Below are 19,393 nucleotides of genomic sequence, written 5' to 3'. Positions count from 1 at the left end.
TTTTTACTGCGGGGCGGATTATTCTCCGTTCCCCGGATTGGGTTCTTCCTCCATTCACATGTAGATCATAGATCATTTATTGGGATCAATTAGTTAATACGTAGATAGATAGATAGATAGATAGATATTTATCTCTCAATCAGTCTTTATCTTATTGTCTTTTCTTGTATGATGGAGGAAGATACTTCTGTACCGTTCCTGATCTACTACCCCACCACCCCGATCCATGGACAATCTGAAGATTCTATACCCCATATCAATACAGTGCCAGATCGGCTCTATTCATACACGAGACTATATATCTCCGTCATTCTGGTTAGATCTTAGGACATGATCAAAATAATAATAAAAAAATGTCAGGAAAGTCTTCCAACGCCGGTAATGCGGGCGCCCATAGAAATGCCGGCCCAAGAACGCCTGCTGTGGTGCCTGTGATTAAGGTGCCTGTCCGGAGGCACATCCAAAAAAAGGATAGACAAAAGGAGAGATAAAAGATAAAAGGAAGAAAAGGAAGAAAGGGAAGAAAAGGAAGAAAGGGAAGAAAAGGAAAGAAGGCGCCATGGAACACCAGGCTAAACACAAGGAGGGAATGTCACTCGGGAGCAAGATTGCTCCCTCCAGGAGAATTCGGGAAAGAAAAAAGAAGAAAAAAAAAAAAGAGACTGTAGACTTCGACTAGCGAAATCATTCATCATTCATGCAATCCGGTCAAAGGAGGGGAGGGGGAAAGATCACTCCCCCCAATTCCAGTGGGGAGGCGTCCAGTCCACCTGGGGTGGCCCCTCGTCCGACACGCACACCGCCGGCGTCGTCATCTGCTCCATCCGTCGTCGCTCCTTCGTCCCGCTACCCGTCAGGAAATTCTTCAGCGTCGAGGACGCCGTCCCGTACGCGCTCCGCGCACTGGCCGCCGTGCCCGTGCTCGTCGACACCGTGCTCGAGCTGCGCGCGCTGCGCACGCTGCGCGTTTTGTACATCGTCGCCGGCAGCGGGGGTACCGGCGCCGCCAGCCGTCGGGATGGCGTGCCCCCTGCCGCACCGGATCCCGGCCCCGCCAGCCCGGCAAACGGCGCCGTCTGCGGTCGCTGGCCGGCGTCAACCGCGATTCGGCGACCCCCGTCGAGACGCCCGTCCAGCTCCAGCGAGTTCGGGTTGCTGCTCCCGTCGCTAGGGTGGGGCGACGGCGGCAGCCGGTCTGTCGTGGGCGGCGAGGAGGACGCGACCTCGTCGGCGGAGATGGTCACCTCGAACTTCAGGTGGTCAAGCATCGTCGCGAGACTGGTCGCCGTGGTCGGACGCCCGTCGCTGCGACCGTCGTCGAGGTCGAGGTCGTCGGCGACGGCCTCGTCACCCCCGTGGGCCAGGTGGTAGTTCCGGAACAGGTACCGCTGCAGGCGCGCGCCCTCGGCGTCCCACTTCTGCGTCAGCGCGTGGAGGATGACCTCCACGTCGTGGTGGAGGAAGGGCGTGGTCTCCGAGGCGGCCAGGTGGGCCGGCGCCGACAGGCCCGACCTCCGCAGCGGACCGGACGGGTGGGAGGGCGGCTTGGTCAGCCGCGACCCCGTCGTCGCGTGCTTGCCGCTGCCCCCGGTCATGGCCACCTGGAGGGACCGGCGGATCGCGCTCGTGGCGGAGGACGTGGAGGAGCTCGGCCCCAGGGTGCCGTCCCGCTTCACCCCCTCGACCTCGCGGCGCACCTTCTCCAGCGACCGGGCCCGATCCCCCTCCATGCCCGAGAGGCTCAGAAGGGTGCGGTTCCGCTGCAGCCCGTTGACCAGGACGGTGAAGGACTGGAGGTTGAGGTCGTTGTTCTCGCAGTGGACGGCGCGAAGGCTGCGGTTCTCCTCCAGCACGGTCGACAGCGTGCTGGCACCCTGCAGACCCAGCTTCTGGTGCTCGACCCGCAGCACCTGCAGCGTCCGGTTGCGCTTCAGGCCCGTCAGCGCCAGGTTGAGGCCGATGCCGAACCGCGCCACGTCAAGGTGGGCGCTCTCCCCGCTGATGTCCAGGTCCTCGAGCGTCTCGTTCTCCTCGAACATCCGCTGCAGCGACCGGCACGTCTCGGGCCCCGCGTCGGCCGGGAGGGAGGCCTTGGCGATGTCTAGGTGCGTGACGGTGCGGTTGACCCGCAGGGCCTCGACCAGATCCCGAAACTGCGCCTCCGTCTTGAAGTCGATCATGCGCATGGACAGGTGGGTCGGGGCCTTGTCCTGGGCGATCGCGTCGCGCAGGAAGGTGCAGCCCAGGTCCAGGCGGTTCTCGTTCACGTGCAGGTGCAGGCGGCGCGGCCCGTCGGCGAGCGCCATCGAGTGCAGGAAGAGGGCGACGTCCTGGCCCGTGAGGCCGCACTGGTCGAGCCGGAGCACCCGCAGGCCGCGCGACTGGTCGCTGGCCAGGTAGGTGGCCAGGGCGTCGACCGACTCGCGGTTCAGGGCCGTGCGGCTCAGGGAGAGCTCCTCCAGGCGCCAGTGGAACAGGGTCTCGGCGGCGAGGAGGGGCTCGGTGCCGGACACACGCGCGATGCGCGACAGGTCGAGCGTCCGGATGTGGGCGAAGTGGCCGAGGTACTGCCGGAGGAGATCCGGGTCGAGGCGGCCCTGGACGCCGGCGATGTTGACGGCCTCGAGCGTGGCGCCCTGGGCGACCGTGGTCGACAGCAGGAGGTCGAGGTCGTGGACGGACAGGCCGCAGTGGCCGACCTCGAGGGCGCGCAGGTGGCTCCCCTGCTGGGAGGCCGCGTCGACGAGGTAGTCGAGGTCCGAGTCTCCCAGCCGGATGCCGGTCAGCACGATCCAGTCGACGTTGGTCATCTCGCGGCGGCAGACGGGGAAGAGGGCCTCGGGGATGCCGCATCCCGGGTCCCGGCTCTCGCTGTCGGCGGTCGGAATGCGGCCGGAGGTGTAGGCGAAGTCCAGGCGCCGGAGCCAGCGGCTCTGCAGGGCCAGGGCGCGGATCTCCTGCGACAGCACGGACAGGTTCTCCTGGCCCGGGATGTGGACGGGGTCGCCGTCGCGGGTCCGCAGCAGGTCGGTGTCGAAGCCGTGGGGGTCGCGGACGCCCTGGAGGGCGTCGAGGCTCACGCCGGCGAAGGAGATGGAGCGGAAGGATTCGTTGTAGCGCAGCGTGCGCATCACGGCGATCAGCTCCAGCGGGGAGTAGCGCTGGCGGGGGGCGCCGGCCGGGGGCAGGAGGCGGAAGCCGGGGGCGTCGTCGCCCTGGCCGTCGTCGATGGTGTAGCGGATGTTGGAGGTGTCGACGTCGAAGCTGGCCGAGTAGGCGACCAGGGTGCGGTCGAAGCAGCCGTAGTCCTCATCGAGGTCCACGGGGGGGAAGTTCTGGTTGTTCTGCAGGTCGCGCGGGACGATGAAGTCGTAGGGCTGGCGGGTCCAGAGGGGCCGGAGGTACTCGGTCTGGCGACGGATCCAGCAGGCAATCTCGAGCGAGTGGACAGAGGCCAGGAAGACGGAGAAGGGGCGGCGCAGCGGGACGCGGAAGGTCAGATGCAGGCTGTCGTCCCCCCACTCCATGGACAGGCAGGTCAGGTTCATCAGGCCGAAGGAGGCGGCCGCGGAGGCGTCGAGATCGGCCAGGGAGACGGCGGAACCGCGGCCGGTGACGATCTTGTGCAGCGGGATCAGGTGGAGCTTGTGGGAGCCGAGGGCCAGATAGCAGCCGGTGGGGGACAGCTTGGTGAGGTCGTCGGAGGAGGGGGCGGCGGCGGCGGCGGCGGCGGCGCGGGCGGTGGTGGGCGAGGGCTTACTCGAGGCCATCTGGATGACGCGGAACATGCGGAAGGTGTGAGGATCGTAGTCGCGCTCGTGCTCCAGCACGCGGGTGACACACTCGAGGGGCTTGGGGTCGAAGGGGAGCGGGCGGGACGCACGGGCCAGCCCCGCGGCGGAACGGATCCCCACCATCCACAGGCTGAGTTCCTGGAGATCGGGGGTCTGCATCTGGATGAAGGTGGCCTTGTGGGCGCGGTCGTCGAGGTAGGCGACCTCGACGGTGGAGGAGGGGCGGCCGTCGTCGAGCATGTAGACGGCGACGATGCTGTGCAGGGAGATGCCGGCGGCGGGATCCGTGGCGGAGGCTGCGAGCTGCGGGTCCTGCAAGGAACTGACGGAGGCGATGGATTGCCGGTTGGCGGCCGTGCGGGCAAAGGAGGGGGGGATGGAGGGGAAGACGTCGGCGGCCTTGCTCTGGTTCTTGAAGCGGACGAGGTGGGTCTCGGTCAGGACGAGGTACTGGCTCTTCTTGCGCCACATGCCGCCGGTGGTCTGGACCTCGCCGTGATGGAGGATCATGGAACCGATGCCGTCGTCGTCATCGAGGACGAGGGACGAGGCGGCTTTGGACCGATTGAGGGAGTGGTTGTCGTCCTCGAGGGAGTGCAGCGACCGCAGGGACCCGAAGACGGAGGCGCGCTTCTTCTGCTGGATGGATTTCCGGCGGGGGCGAAGGGTATCGTGAGGGGTGGTCATCCCGTTGGGAGCCAGGAGGGAGTCGACCGTGCCGGCACGGCGGTGGCTCTGGGGGATGGCAGCGGCATCCGGGACGGGGCTGGGGTTCCGGGCGCCGAAGAAGCCGGAATTTCGACGGGATCTCTTCTTGCTGGTGTGAACATCGTCGGATGGGGAGCGATCGTGGGCGGGGGGGCCGAATAAGGGGGGAGCGGAGGAGGCGGAGGGACTGAAGACGCTCAGACTTTTTCTCCGTTCTTTCCTCGCGAGACCTTCAGCCATGGTGGCGAGGGACGGAAGGGGGAGAGACGGAGTACAGAGTGGAGAGATGGGGGGAAGATTGAAGGGAAGGATTGAAGGAGGGGGAGGGGAAGAGGAAGAGTGGGGGAGAGACAAGAAGAAAGAAAAAAAAAGGGAGAGAGAGAGTGAGAGAGAGGGCCCGAAAGACTTGAAGAGACAGGGAAAGCAGGTCAGCGATGATGTTTTAGAAGATGAGGAGATGGTAAGACAACAATCGGGACTAGTGACTAGGGTGGTGGAGAAGAGCCCAGGGAAGCCAAGGAAAACAAACGACATACAGCAAGCGGTTGAGAGTCAGGATGCCATGGGACGAACGAGGCTCATCTGGACTGGATTCCGGGGGGATTCCAGAGATGTCGAGTACAACAAACCTGTTGTTGATCTAGTGATTGAGACGGCTGAACGAACCGGGAGGAAGAATGTTTGATCGGATGGAATTGGAAGAAGAAGGAAATCCCGTCAAGAGAGTGAGTGGATGGAATTGAAATGTTGAATGGCTGGATTGATAATGGAATAGACAAGAGAATGAAATGGATGAAGAGAAAGAAGTGAAGAAGAGAAGGTAAAGAAGAAAGAAAGTCAAGAGAAGGAGGAGAAGAAGAAGAAGAAGAAGATGAAGAAATGAGATCAGAAATGCAGATCGGAAGCGAATCCACAGGCCCCGACCGAGGGAGTGGATGATGTCAAGGGGGCGATGATCGTTTGCGATCAGAAAGCATTGGAATGTGGATTTGGAATTGGAATCGAATGGAGATCGGATTGGAGGAAGGACACGATCCAGCCGGATGCAGAAGAAGAAGAAGAAGAAGTTGAGGGGAAGAAGGAGAAGTGAAGAGAGAGAGGAATGGGCCAGATCCGTCAGGTGTCAGGGAGGCAGTTGGCACATTCTTCTCTCTATCTCTACTCTTCACTCTTCACTCTTGACTTCTCTTCTGTACTTCTCTTCTTTACTTCTGTACTTCCTTCTTGACTTCTCTTCGTTACTTTCCTTCTTGACTCCTCTCCAGCTCTCCACTAGTAACGAGATGATCTATTCCGTCCTGGTCAATTCCCCTGAATCAAGCAGATCCCAATGACATCAATGACGCCATTCCTTTCCTTTCCTTCCACCTCGACTGTTCGGTTGGTCAGGTCATGCTGATAGTCCAGATCCTTTCAATTCCCCAGAGAGAACATAAAGTACAATCTCGAGATACATGGCGAACTCCTGATTTATCCGAGACAGGGGAGCTCCATCGTTCCTGGTTCGAACCATGGTTATCCCCCCCCGGACTCCATCTCCGCCTTTATCCGGGACATAAAATCAGGAACTTCTTTCTTTAGACTCGGGACTGAAATAAAAGCTCAACGTCTAGAATTTATTTTTTTAAAGCTGATCATGGAATCATGCTATTGATACAATCCATTATGATCTGTCGCTTTCCAGCGAGCTCCGGGCCTCCGTGCTGAAAGGCTGGCAAGATCCTATCTACCTAGCGCAAGTCTATGTATGCCGGTAACATCACAAAAATGAAAAAAAAATGAAAAATACTAAAAGGATATAAGGGGTACAAAGACAGTTGGAAGAAAGGATCAACAAGACAAGCCAAGAAATTCTCCCAAGCAAACAACCTGTCAAATAGCAGCCGAGTGCCCTGCCTGGCAGCGGCTCCCCGAACAACAGATCGCAATCATCTGGCCAAAACATGTACACGGCGAAGCCTTAAACCACAGTAATTAGGATGTTAAAACAGGCGCTCGAGGCAAAGCTGGATCCCGTAAACTCCATGCATGCACGCCAAAGGAGACGGAACTCTCCGGGGGGGAGAAAAACCAAAAGAGAGCCACCCGGGAGGAGAAATGTGGGGGGATGAGAGGAGCTTCAAAGATGTAGGAGGTCGTGTCACGCGGGCATCTAACGCTAGTAAAGCAAATGATGACAACAAAAGAAAAAGAAAAAGAAGAGAATTAATCACGTCGACTGTAAAGTTCATACGACGTTTCGGTCGCACCGCCAATCTCCTCGTCCTCTTTAAAACTCACCCGACGCAACAGGGTGGGCATGACGCCCCGGCGCGTCGGGGAGGAGCGGCGGGACCCCGACAGGAACGACGGGATCTTGGTGTACCGGTAGCGGTACTTGGATCCCAGCAGCATGAGCCGCCCGTACATCCACCACACGGCGAACCCGACCGTGGCGGCCAGGATACAGCCGAGGAGGGTGAGGAAGACCCAATGCTGGCCCATCCAGAAGATCAACCGGGCGTCGGACCCGTGCCAGCTGTTGCCGACGTGGTGGGTGAAGAAGCTCCACGAGTACCGGTTGTACTCGTCCTGCATGAGGATGCGGACGCGCCCGGCCTCGGTGATGCGCTCATGCATGTACTCCTTCCAGATGACGGAGAGGAAGAGGGGGCCCGTGGAATACATGACGGTGATGTAGGGGAGCAGCCAGCTGCGGTCGTAGGACTGCAACAGCTCGATCACGCGGAGGAAGAACGGGTGTTGGGGGACCGAGCCCATGGCGTCATTGGATATCCCCGTGGGCGCGGTGCGGCGCACCCAGGCGGGGTACGCGAGGAGAGGATCTAAGCGACGGTTGCAACCCTGCTCATGTCAGATCTGTAGATGTTAAGCAGAAAGGATTATAGAAACGTACATCGTCGAGATCAATGTAGGTGCCGCCGTAGTGGGCGAGGACGAAGTATCGGATGGAATCGGCGCGTTGGATGGGGAACTTGTAGCCGTCAAAGGTGTCGAGGAACCAGGGATATTCGTGGGCGATAAACTCGCGCGCCTTTTCATTCGTCCACAACTGAGCGACATTTGAGTTAGTATTTGTAGGATAGACGAAGAGAGAAGACGGGTCGAAAGAAAAAAAGACATACGATGTATTCATAATCCGGATGTAACTCGATACAACTCCGTTGCGCATCCTTCCAGACCTCGGGAATGGTCTCGTTCTTGTAGGTCTGGTGGATAATCTTGGGAATGATCTGGGGGCGTTGTTCGATCAAACTGGAATTGGGCGAGGGGAGCTCGGCGCGGTGGATGGAATCGGCCGAGGCATCTTCGATGAGCAAGGAAAGCAAGGTCGAGACGCTGCGGACGAGGAAGGAGAGGATGAGGAAGTTGACGAGCAGAAAGATGATGACGCCGCGACGCATGATGTCGGTTGGGACAGGGCCTTGAATTGGCACCTGTTTGACGGGGGGAGGGAGATGAACAGGCAATCCAATTCCACCCGCTAATTCACCAGACCAATATACCACCACTCGAGAACAATTGAAACGGGGGGGGGGATCGAAAGAGCTTCAACAAACACCCATTCAGCTGGTTGTTGGAGGGACGGTTTGGAGGGACGAGTTGGAGGGATGGGGAGGGACAGGATGCGATGCAGTCCAGATGCGAAGGTGGCAGTGAAGGTCGGAAAGAATTCTTGTTGTGTTTAGGTGTGACGGCGTGACAGGAGGGCAAGATGACGGCCAATCCCTTCCTAGTTAAGTGGGGGGGAGGAGGTATTTTTTGGGGGGAGAGAATCCGAGAGAGGAGGGAGAAGGGAAATGGATTTTGTTTGTCTGGATGGCCCCCGTGGGTGGAGACCGAAGGAAGACTGGAGACTGGGAGACTGGAGACTGGAGACCAAAAGAGGATCCCAAGGGGGAGACGGAGAGAAAGAGAGAAAAAGGAACGTTGGGACTGAAATCGAATGAATGGAGCCGTCAAGGGACCGCGGGAGGAGAAAAAGGTGAAAAAGGTAAGGACGGACAGGAAGGTTTGGAACCACGAGCGGCGAAGTGGGAACAATTTGCGACTCTCTTTTTGTTGGGTCCCTTTTTTTTTTTTTTTTTGGCCAGGACCAGGGGATGAATGGATGGAGAATGGAGAGATGGGGAAAAGGAGACGGGGTCAATCCTTTTCTATTTTTTTTATTATTATTGATTCTTTTTCTTTTCCGCTTCTCTTTTCTCCTTTTCTTTGTATTCTTTCTCCTGGTTTGGTTTAATATAGATTGAATCGATGAAATGAAGATCGAACAAGGAATGAAGGGTGAACCGTTACTTAAGATATATCCAATGAGAGAATCAGCAGAAAGGAATGAACGACACCGAGCAAGGCGTCCAAAGATACAGAGTGGAGAGAAGGACGAGGGAGAAAAGAAAAGAGAGAGAAAGGAATAGAGTCAGGGCCAATGATGAATCTAACTGCCTAAGGAATGATAGCCCAGGCTAACCAGTCACTAGTACTAGGTTAAGGGTTCAGGGGTTCTTGGGTGAAGCTAAGCCTCCATTATTAGTATTACCATTACTATTGTCCAGCCTCGTCATCGTGGCGGTTCACTCGGTACGGAGTACTAGGTTACCAGATTCTATTCCCTCAATCGTTCATGAAATGTCTACTGTCCAGTCCCAACCATGAAAGTACTTACGTGGCGCCCTCATATCCTCAGGTGCAGCCTGTCAGGTACAGTCGCCTCTTTAATTCCTCGGGATTGATCTGGATATTGGCCACTGTCTCCACTGGGCTAACCAGAATAAACTTAAGGAAGTGGGCTCTTCCTCTCTTTTGTTTCTTCATTTTTCTTGTTTCCATTTTTTCTCTTCCCATTACTTTTTGGTAGAAAATAGAAAGAAAGAAAGAAGAAGAATAAGTTATGTACCTTGATATAGCCGCTGTCGTACGCCGCATCTGTCGTACCACCTGCAGCTTGCAGCAATCATCACATCAATACCACCAATAGACCGAAAGACACACTAAGAATGGAACGGCTCAAGAGTAGTTTACTAGTCAGTACTAAACACTAATCCTTCACTCACAGAGGGGCGAAAGATATCAGATCTCAATCACGTTAGACAATGACCATCTGTGGAACTCGGCCGAGGACCGGTCTGGCACTATAATGACCGGTCTAATGGAGAAGGTTATTAGTTTATCACGGTACCATTCTTTTGATTCTCATTCTTCGTGGTACTGCGGAGAGGACCCGAGGTTTTTCCTGGTTGGGGGCGGGATAGTATCACATATACCCTAGGAAATGGAATGAATGAATGAGAATAATGTGAGACAAGTCTCCAAAAGTGCAGGGACCAGAGTTAGAACTGAGGAGGATCGATTGAATTCTTCTGGAAACTGAATGGAGGATAGTGGAGATGACCTGGTGTGTGCGTTCTTTTCTTGTCAGTCAGTCAGTGTCTGTCCAACAGACGGAGATGATATCTATCAGACACCAGTCAAAAGACGAGATGCACGTCAACCTCTCACAGACAGAGGACACAAGAGATGAGCGATTCAAACCCTCCTCCCCCAATTGGCTTGGTGGAAGACGGGTGGAACCATTGGGTGGATTTGCTACGCACATCCCAGACTTTGACTATCCGACGCGTGGACACTTGGGGTGAAGTGGAAGTGGAAGTGGAAGTGGACACTGGGCACTGACAGACACTGCAAATGACGAGTGAAGACGGTGAGAAATGGTCTGTCAGAGCCATGTTTCATCTCTTCTCTGCCTCATCAGTCCAGTGACTCCAGTCCGACTCCATGGTTCAGTAGTATCAGTGATGTCATTCATGAATATCTATCTATTATCTATCTATCATTATTTTATTTAATCCAACAGAACCATACTAGCATTCCCCAGACATTTCCCACCACTTAGCCACTGATGAACCCTCCCTCCCACTACTAGGTACCCTATAGAAATAGATACGGGTCAAAATCTGACGTCAGAAACACACACCACAGCCCCAACCCAAATAATCCAAAATACAAGTGGAAAGATCGTCAACCGCCATGCAGCCCCTGGTCTGTTCATCGCCCGTCAATCTTTCTCTTTGCAGACGATCTCCTGTTTTTAGCCTTTTTTTTCCCTTCTTTTTCGTTTTTTTTTCTGCATTTCCCTTCCCTTCCCCCTTTTTTTTGGTAATGTAGCTCGGTTGAGGTGTTGAATACTGGCTGTCTGGTGGTGAGTTTAAAAATAATATTTAATAGACGAATAAATAAATACACTACTATGTACTCACCATCTAGTCATCTACACGATATGACTTCTGTAAGACACACTCCGTCAGACAAAATTGAAAACAGAGCACGATCGGTGAATCTCAACCATGAAGTCATCCAACAGATCGACTCAGCGTCTACCCCCATCCGGAAGCCAGCCCCATCCCCAGCCTTCCCCTCCGTCGCTCTGGATACCAGGATAGAGATACATACATAGATCGCCATGAGGCTGGCTGCCGTTGGGCGGAAAGTCTAATTATACATACAGTACAGCCTTGCAACGGACACGGGCGCAGCCTCGTGTCAATCTTCCTTCCATTTATGCCTTACGTCAACGCCTTGTGCTTTTGGACACTTGTTCTTGCAGTGGGCGTTGCCCTGTCTATTGAGGATTGTTTGTGTATGTATGTATGTGTGTATTACTTACATTATTGGCTCTTCGTCAACGCATGTCTGTTGCCCTGTTGCCCCGTTGCCCCATTTTACCCCACGTTCGTCAGACTCCTCCGCACACATGCTTCTAGCCGCTTGATCTATGCGTTGGCCTTGTGAACCCCGCGCGTAGTCCGATGTCTCGCATTTTACATAACCCATCCTCGTCTCGTTGAGAGGTGGTGGTCATTCGATCATGATCGAGAATGCCGACGGCACGAAAAGCAAGCTGATGTGCTTCTCCAGTTGGTCATACAGTGGTGCTGACATCGTGAGGGTATGACAGTTAGGGTATGGCAATGAGCGGTCATGTGATCCGTCCCATCCCCGGCATTTATCCAGGCGATACGCCGTCCTGCGCGCGTCTTCCTTGGAATCGGGTGCAATCTAAGAATCTCGTAAACATCTAGAGGCCGTGATCTGCCCTAGTTCTTTAGGGCACGAGTGCCCTAGTCCCCTCACCGGACTTCCCTCGCAGCGGCAGTGGCAAATTCCCTATTGACATCGGTAGTCCCCGAGCCGCTCGCCGCGCGATCAAACAGACGCAACCACCACATAGGCGGATCCAGCGGGCGGCGGCCGCCATGCAGGTCAGGATAAATGTCATTGAAGTAGTACCAAATATGGCCGACGACCACACCGCAGAACTCATCCTTGGGCACGATGCCGTGCACGACCAGGCTGAAGCCCATCAACACCCAAGGGAGGTAGGGCGCCGTGAACACCAGCAAGCCCAAGAAGCTGAGGCGGGTGTCGGGGTTGCGGCGACTCCAGATGTAGACGAGGCTGGAGGACAGCCCGGTGCCCATGAAGGGCATGGACAGAATCGGCGAGATGCATAGGAGGAAGACCATGGCGTAGAAGAGCAGCCAGGAGAAGTGCGCTGGGGACCGGCCCGACGACTCCTCGAGGAGGCGCGAGTATCGTTGAAGAAAGAAGACGTGGAAGAGGAGGTCGAGGCTTAGCGGTCCGAAGTAGAGGAAGGATGTGAATAGGCGCCAGTACTGTTAAAGTTAGCTTTCTTCTTTCTTCTTTTTTCTTTTCTCTGTTTCCTTCTTTCTTTATAGATAGGTGTACACACCTGAGACTTGACATAGACCGCGCGGAAACTATAGAAAAGCTGGAACGGGGTCAAGATGTGGCACTGGACCATGACTGCGGTGGCCACCGTGGCCGCTGTCCACCATCGAGTCACTGGAGGCATCTCATAGAACCACTGCTCCAGAGGAAACTGCCCCCCTTGAGCTCCATTACCCCAGATAGCAGCCATGAGGTCACCGTTGACCAGTCGGTTTCAGATCGGAATGGGTGGGGATGCGATCAGCTCGAGTGCGCTACTCGGGGAGATACAGACTCGGAGAGTTAGGAGGAGGAATTGAGGAGGGAACAGCCGAGAGAATGAATACTGATGAGGGTTGATAAAGCAATCAAAAGAAGAAAGAACTGATGAATGAAAGGACTGATGAATGAAGCCGGAGTGAATGCATGTTTGATGATGAACTCGGTCCAGGTGGCCTTTCACGCCAGGGAGCCTGAGGCAGAGCTACCTATCTCAGTGCCTGAGGCAGAACTAACCACTTATCATCACGTGATATGTACGCGTTCGCGTCACGCGTTTGAAGGTGGATAAATGGATAAAAAATGGATTCATCATCAATGAATGGATAAATGGGGGGGCTGGGAATGAAGCTCTCCACACTCCACTTTAGCAATTCCATTTCTCTTACCTGTGTTCCTGCTTCTTTCTTTTCCTTTCTTTTATAATTTTTTTCTGATTCTTGTTAATTTTTTATTAATATCTGTTTAGCTGTGGTGTGTCATCCGACAGCAAACCAAGCTCTCCACATTCCTACATCGGAACCGGAACAACAACCAGCTTCCTACAACCTCAAGGACTCGACAGTGCCCCCTCTCTGCAACCATTGCATGGAAGACACTCCTCCTGGGATATATCCGTGATCACCCTACCCTATTAAACACCCCCACTTCACAACCATGCCTCCGAAGACCGGCAAAGGGCGCAAGGTCACCACCGCCCCCTCAACCAAAGCCGCAGCAGCAGCAGGAGACGACGCCGCCGGTCCCTCGAAGAAAGCCCCCACAACCACATCCCCGACTGCCCGACGGGGGCGCAAGTCAACCGGAGGAGTAACCAAGGGGGGGAAGACACCAGCCAAGCGGGTATCCGACGTTCAACGTAAGTTGATTCTTCCCCTCATCCCTCGACGAACATAACCCCACCACCAACCGGAGTAAAACCACCTCCGAAAGGAGCAATGAAAAAAAAGAAGAAAACTAATAAAAACTCCAGCCGGAGACCCCACCCCCAAAGGCCGCCGCCACCGCTACAAGCCCGGCACCGTCGCGCTCAAAGAAATCCGCAAATACCAACGCTCCTTCGACCTCCTCATCAGCAAGTTGCCCTTTGCGCGCCTCGTGCGCGAAGTCGCCATGGACATGCTCCCCGCCGAGATGGCCCACGAGCTGCGCTGGCAGTCGCATGCCATCCAGGCTTTGCAGGAAGCCGCCGAGGCTTTCCTCGTGCATCTGTTTGAGGATACGAATCTTTGCGCGATCCATGCTAAGCGCGTTACGATTATGCAGAAGGATATTCAGCTGGCGAGGAGGATTAGGGGGGCTTGGGCGGGGTTGGGTTGATCCCTGTTCCGTTCCTTGATTTCTGATTTCTCTTCTTTGGTGAGGACTGTGCCGAATGAGTAGGCACAAGAACAGAAGAAATGGGACAGAAAAAGAGAAAGCAAGTGGCATTGGGAACAGCGCGATCTGATCATCGCGCTCTTCTTCTATTGATTTTCACTCCTTCATTTCATCCGATAGCGTGGACTGCGGGTCATCATCCCCCCAATCTACCTCACTATCAACCGAATGGATGGATAGCAGGGTTGCAGGCGTCTGGGGAAGTCCGGAGTTTATTTCGCAGGGTTTCACTCTCTGCTGGGTTGTCTGTGCTATTTGCGTGGTGGTTTACCGTTTCTTTCTATGATCGACCCCGTCTATTATCGACCCCGTCTGCGTGCGATGGCTGTAGGGGTAGGGCACTTTGGTCGGTCTTTATGTCTTGTCTGTCTGTCTGTCTGTCTGTCTGTCTTGTCTTGTATTTCTGTATATTAGGTAGAGGAGTGATGGAGAGCTGGGGATGGAGGAAAGCTAACAGCTATGCTATACTATCGTACGGGTAAACATACAACGCGCATACTATTTGCACTGGTTGATCCTATGGACAGGCGAGAAGCTAGCTAGCTGGCTGGCCACTTCAGTTGGGGAATATAAAACAACATGTATGAATCAAATCAATCAAATCAATCAAGCAAATAAGTCATCGCTCCCGAATAGATGAATATCCTCCAGTTGCGCCGGAACCCACCCATCCTCCCACCCTCCGTACTCCACGGTTGACCCGAGTGTGGTATCATACGTAATCAAAGAAAGAAGGAAACACAGCAAACAGACAGACTAAAAAAGGAAGAAAAGAAGAAAGAAAGGAGAGGGGCAAACTAGGCAGGTCGCTTCAGCGCCGCCGGTAACCCCATCATCAGCCGATGCCCCTCTTCACGCACCCCCATAGCCTCATCATTCTTCCCCTGACGCTCTAGAGTCTCCGCTAGCATCTCGTCCGTGACACTGACCCAAAGCCGGTCGTTGGCTTTCTTTGCCATGGCTCGGCCCGCCCGCGCGCTCTTCTCGGCTTGTGCGCCGACCACGCCGCGGAAGTACTTGAAGCTCATGAAGGTCAGCGTCATGCAGGTGATCTGGCTGTTGCTGATCGCCGTCGCGGACTGGAGAGCCCGCTGGAGGAACTGTTTGGTCTGGATTGTCGACTCTGTCTGCACTGTCGCGCAGACGAGATCGTACGCGGCCTGGAGGTATCGGTTGGGCCCGTTTTGGCAGAAGCTTTCCACTGTCGCTAGCACGTTGGGGAGATGGTGGTGTGAGGGGTGGTTGGGGTCGCGGAGGATGAGGATTGTGTTTAGGGCTGCTAGGATGGCGATGTCGCGACAGGGGTCATTGCGCGCGACGCGGCTGGTGGATGGAGATAGCGCTAGTAGAGGCGACTGGAAGATGCTCAAAGCCTGGTTTAAATCACCCGTGGCTTGCGCGATCGACCCCGCGGCGTACTCCATTAGACAGCGGATCGTGTCGGGCAGACGGTCCCCGAGTTCCTGCGTTTCTTGCCGGAGCTCATTCAGGGCCTTGGAGGCTAGGTCCCAGGCGGTCCGGCCGCACGCGAGGAACACTTGCTGCAGGAGGAGGTTGCAGTACAAGGTGCGTCGCCACTCCACGCGCTTATTCGCGTTCACCACCGATTCGGGGATGTCCTGGGGTTCTCTGAGGCTTGCTGCACGACTCCGTTAGCAACAGCTCTTACATTTGTGCAAATAGGGAGCACTGACACTGCACCATTCCGATTCCTTCCTGAAGGAACTTTTCCGCCTTGCGCCCATCGTACGAGTTTTTGCAGCTGAGGGTGATGGAGCTAAGGAAGTAGCAAAGGGTGTAGAGGTCGTGGATGGGGAGCCAGTTGAAGCTCAGGAGCAAAGTGCCTTTCTGCACTTGAAGGATATCGCTGGTATCTATGGAAGACGGTCCTGCCGACTTGCCATTCAGCGGGATTGAGAACGACCCGTCAGACCGCCAATTCGGATCTTTCAATCGCCCGTCCATCAAGTCCTGCATGTCCTTCAGCTTCTGGGACGACTGGTTGACATCATACTCCAAAAGGCTGCAGCAGACATCAACCATCTGGATCAGCGTTGTCAGCTGTGGGATCTGACGGAGCTCGTCATTGAGCTGGTGCTTCCGTGCCGCCGCCACGGCGCTTTGCGCCAGTTCGATCGAATCGTGGCCCGTCCCTTGCTGCAGGTGTGCAAGGGCCTCGATCACGGCGGACATGGCCGAAACGGCTCTGTCGCCGTTGCGGTCGGCCATGTGGGAGATTTTGTGCAGCTGTTGCAAGGCCGACACCGAGTCTTGGTGAGACTGCGACGACAACGAAAGCGACACTCGCAAGAAGCGAAATGCATACTCCCAGGCGGAATGTCGGTATCTGTCTGAGTTAGGTGACAGTCTCCAAGTTGGATGGAATAAGGACATACGCTTCCACGTCTTGAATTACCCCGTCGACAGCTTTCAAAGAGGCCTTGGGGTTGGTCTTGTGCAGCATTCGCGCCAAGAGGTGCTGCATGCTGTATTTCAGGTCCAGCATGCGATTCTGCAAGACGGGAGTTCTACGTTAGCATAGGCACGTGCAAAACCCATGTTCAGATCGGACTTACTCGTTCACATAGATCAATCTGCCAGGCCACTGTCAGCAAACCAAGCTCTCGTCCGACTGTCAAGAAGGAATTATACATACACCCTTACTCAGTGCCGTCTCCGCCTGCAGATCGTTATCGGTCTCCTCGAACAAAATGCGCGCGTATCGTAATCGTACAAGAGCCTCCACCCGGGGCTGCAGTCGCCAGTTCTATCCCACTTCTGTTAGCCAACCCAAATCGGTCTCAATAACAAGAACGAGGGGCACCCACCTTCAACACAGCCTCGAGACAGCCAAGACCCGTAGAAACAAGTTTATAGTATTCCTCAACCTCCATTTCTCTCCTCGCCAAGGCAACCATGGTCCCATGTCCGTGAGCCGCATTGAGGTACTCGTCCGCCATAGCCAGCAACAGAACTTGATAATCGATCGGGGGTTTGGCCGATTTCTGCGGACCCGATTTGGGAGTTTGTTTAGGAGCCGGTTTGGCTGTCGGCTTCTTTGGGGATGGGCGCTGTTGCATCTTCTGTTGTACTTCCGGCGACGGAGCCGGGATCAACACCTGGGGGATGGGTTTCGGCGACGGCGCAGGAGGGGTAGGGGCGGCAGGTTGAGGTCGGAGCGTAGGTGGGTTGGGGACCGCTGGCGGGTATTTCGGGAACACCTGGGTTTGGTTCCCCTGGCTGACAGTAGGATCGACATAGTATGTAGTCGACGGTGTCGCAACGGAGGTGGTGATTGCTTGAGGGGGACTTGCGGGCGGCGGCGGCGGCGGCGACACCGGAGCCGGAGCCGGAGGTTGTCCTCCGAACTGAGAGCTCCCATGACTGAATGTGGAAGGTGGAAGTGACGGCACGGGCGGTTGATTAAACAGATCGGATGGGTTCACAAACTGCGGGGGTTGCGGAGGCTGCGGTGGTGGTTGAGGCTGTTGGGGCTGCGGCGGCGTCGGAACCTGTTGAGGGCTGTATGTCGGCGCGTATGTAGGATACGGAGGGATCATAACGGATGGGTAGCCCAGCGGTTTCCCATACTGCTGATACGGCGACGGACTCTGAGGCACATTGTTATTGTACAGTAGCTGCTGCGACGGGATCGTCTGCTGGGGAGGCTGTGGCAGATACTGGGGAGGATATTGGCCGTTATGAGGTGGTGGATAGCTCATCGCCCCAACAACGCCGCCGACGGTGATGGTTCAGAAGAATCGCTGCGATGTACGTTCCGGACAGGATTCTATCAAAACACAAGTTCACTTATATAACGGGACGACTGTTTCATCCAGACCAAGAGACAGAGAAGCGAGTAGAAGGAAGATCCGTTCATCGAAATGCATCTGGCGTTGACGCTCTTGCGGTCCAGATCGCGCTTGGCCGTTTCCGCCTTTCGGGACGGAGAAACCTGGGGGCGACACCGCCAATGGGGGTGGATATGGTAACTATATCTTCAATTGATCATGATTTATTACGAGGTTGATGATACGGATGGTGAGGATATAGATGGTGTGATCTGGTATCGAGGATATAGTATGGACAAACTATGGTATTTGCAAGATTTATGGACCACATGCCCAATATACAGGGAACGAAGGGAAATTAATGAAAAGAAATCGACAAATCACCCATCGTAGACATGATACAATATCCCAATACACAACGCCCGAGCCGTCCCATTTACATCATATTGATCGAAGAGTACAGTTGATTCATCGACTGGTCCTGCACCCCAGGCTCCAGAATATCCATTCCCAGTGCGGGGGGTCCGTTGAGGGCAGGATGTTCGCGAACCGTCCAAGGACACAGCTCACTGCAGTTGTCCACATCGATCATGCTCTCGGCCGGATGGATCCTCTGGGCGGCCCATTTCCCGTCGGGCATGGGTCCAGGACCTCCGAGGCCGCGCTCCGTCCAAAAGAAATACGTCCATCGGCCCGCCTCGTCATCCACGCGGCATGGCTGTTTGCGAGGGCATTTCAGGGTGGCATTGCAGGAGTTGCAGACGGAAATGCGTTTGCACGAAGCACAGTAGCTGTCATACAGTCCACAGACGGTCGTCTGGCAGACGCTGGAGAGCCACAGATCCACGGAGCGATGGGCACAGCCAAACCGAGGCGTCATATGCTCTTCTTTGCCGAGCTGCCCCGACCCCGTAGTCAGGTAGTACTCTGTTTTGACGGAAAGCTGATCGTCCGCGTCCAGCTGGGGGTAAAGCGCCACCTTCAGTTCCGTGGAGCCGTAGTTTTCGGTGCACGAATGCCAGCAAAAGCGTTCTGGGACACCGGGCCCAGTCTGGGAGGCCAGCATGGGCACCGTCTGTTGCCGTACTTTCAACAGGTCAATGAGGTCCAGCTTGTCCCGATATGTCAGCTTCTTGCACGGGCACAAGTCGACGATGCCCGTCATATTGCCCAGATTGCAGACTCGATCCTCGGATTTTCGTTTCAGCTCGCGGGAGGAGTATGCGCTTCGCGGATGCAACTTGAGGCATCGGGAGCAGGCGCGCCAGCGACTGTTCTCCAGCAGGTTGATCAACTGCCAGCGGGGGGTGACCAGACTATGGCCGTTTCGGTAGTGGTGGAAGAGGGGTGCAAAATCCCGGTTGAAATGGAGCGATTTGGACTCCAAGATTCCCCCGGCTATCAAGTTTAACCGTCGACATGTCAACGCTAGACAAGCCTCCGGCAACAAGGATAGATGTGAGATAATCTCGAGGATCAACTCCGTGGGGAGATCCAGCAAGTGACACCGTCTGGGGGCATCAGGCCCCAGACTCAGCCCATCGGGGGGCGAGCTTCGTGGCCAGCGGTTCATATTCGCAACAATCTTCAATCGCTCTCCCGCACGACGAAGGTTATCTGTCATGCCCGTTAGGGTGAACTTTGTTGGCTGAGCACGGGGGGAACGAGAGATCTGAAAGGCGCGTTTGATTCGTTTTCGGAGCGCCAAAGGCT

General features: G+C 55.4%; 4 protein-coding genes across 4 annotated transcripts; 1 reads left to right on the top strand and 3 right to left on the bottom strand.

Moving 5' to 3' along the window:
- Nucleotides 1-516: 516 nt before the first annotated feature.
- On the bottom strand, nt 517-7,906 carry BDW47DRAFT_134991 (RNI-like protein; the record flags this gene model as incomplete). The annotated part of the gene is made up of 6 exons (XM_024818216.1): nt 517-2,330; nt 2,367-4,689; nt 5,871-5,875; nt 6,783-7,346; nt 7,399-7,554; nt 7,628-7,906. 6 exons carry the CDS (start codon nt 7,904-7,906, stop codon nt 732-734), a joined length of 4,926 nt encoding a protein of 1,641 aa, XP_024667600.1. The 3' UTR covers nt 517-731.
- Nucleotides 7,907-11,021: 3,115 nt separating this feature from the next.
- Nucleotides 11,022-12,646, bottom strand: derA (putative ER-associated proteolytic system protein Der1). The gene is made up of 2 exons (XM_024814489.1): nt 12,253-12,646; nt 11,022-12,175 (listed from the first exon to the last, which is right to left on the bottom strand). The coding sequence occupies exons 1-2, from the start codon at nt 12,439-12,441 to the stop codon at nt 11,630-11,632; spliced, it is 735 nt and encodes a 244-aa protein (XP_024667599.1). The 5' UTR covers nt 12,442-12,646; the 3' UTR covers nt 11,022-11,629.
- A 209-nt stretch (nt 12,647-12,855) lies between these two features.
- Nucleotides 12,856-14,334, top strand: BDW47DRAFT_113724 (histone H3 family protein). Its single transcript, XM_024814488.1, has 2 exons — nt 12,856-13,368; nt 13,483-14,334. The coding sequence occupies exons 1-2, from the start codon at nt 13,167-13,169 to the stop codon at nt 13,827-13,829; spliced, it is 549 nt and encodes a 182-aa protein (XP_024667598.1). The 5' UTR covers nt 12,856-13,166; the 3' UTR covers nt 13,830-14,334.
- A 352-nt stretch (nt 14,335-14,686) lies between these two features.
- Nucleotides 14,687-19,304, bottom strand: BDW47DRAFT_121109 (uncharacterized protein; the record flags this gene model as incomplete). The annotated part of the gene is made up of 7 exons (XM_024815580.1): nt 14,687-15,528; nt 15,584-16,236; nt 16,286-16,401; nt 16,466-16,483; nt 16,546-16,656; nt 16,718-17,606; nt 18,121-19,304. The coding sequence occupies 7 exons, from the start codon at nt 19,302-19,304 to the stop codon at nt 14,687-14,689; spliced, it is 3,813 nt and encodes a 1,270-aa protein (XP_024667597.1).
- Nucleotides 19,305-19,393: the final 89 nt, after the last annotated feature.

The sequence above is a fragment of the Aspergillus candidus genome, assembly GCF_002847045.1.
Source record: "Aspergillus candidus strain CBS 102.13 unplaced genomic scaffold BDW47scaffold_86, whole genome shotgun sequence".
NCBI lineage: Eukaryota > Fungi > Ascomycota > Eurotiomycetes > Eurotiales > Aspergillaceae > Aspergillus > Aspergillus candidus.
Note: the sequence above shows the minus strand (reverse complement) of the source record. Positions and strands in the feature narration are given on the sequence as shown.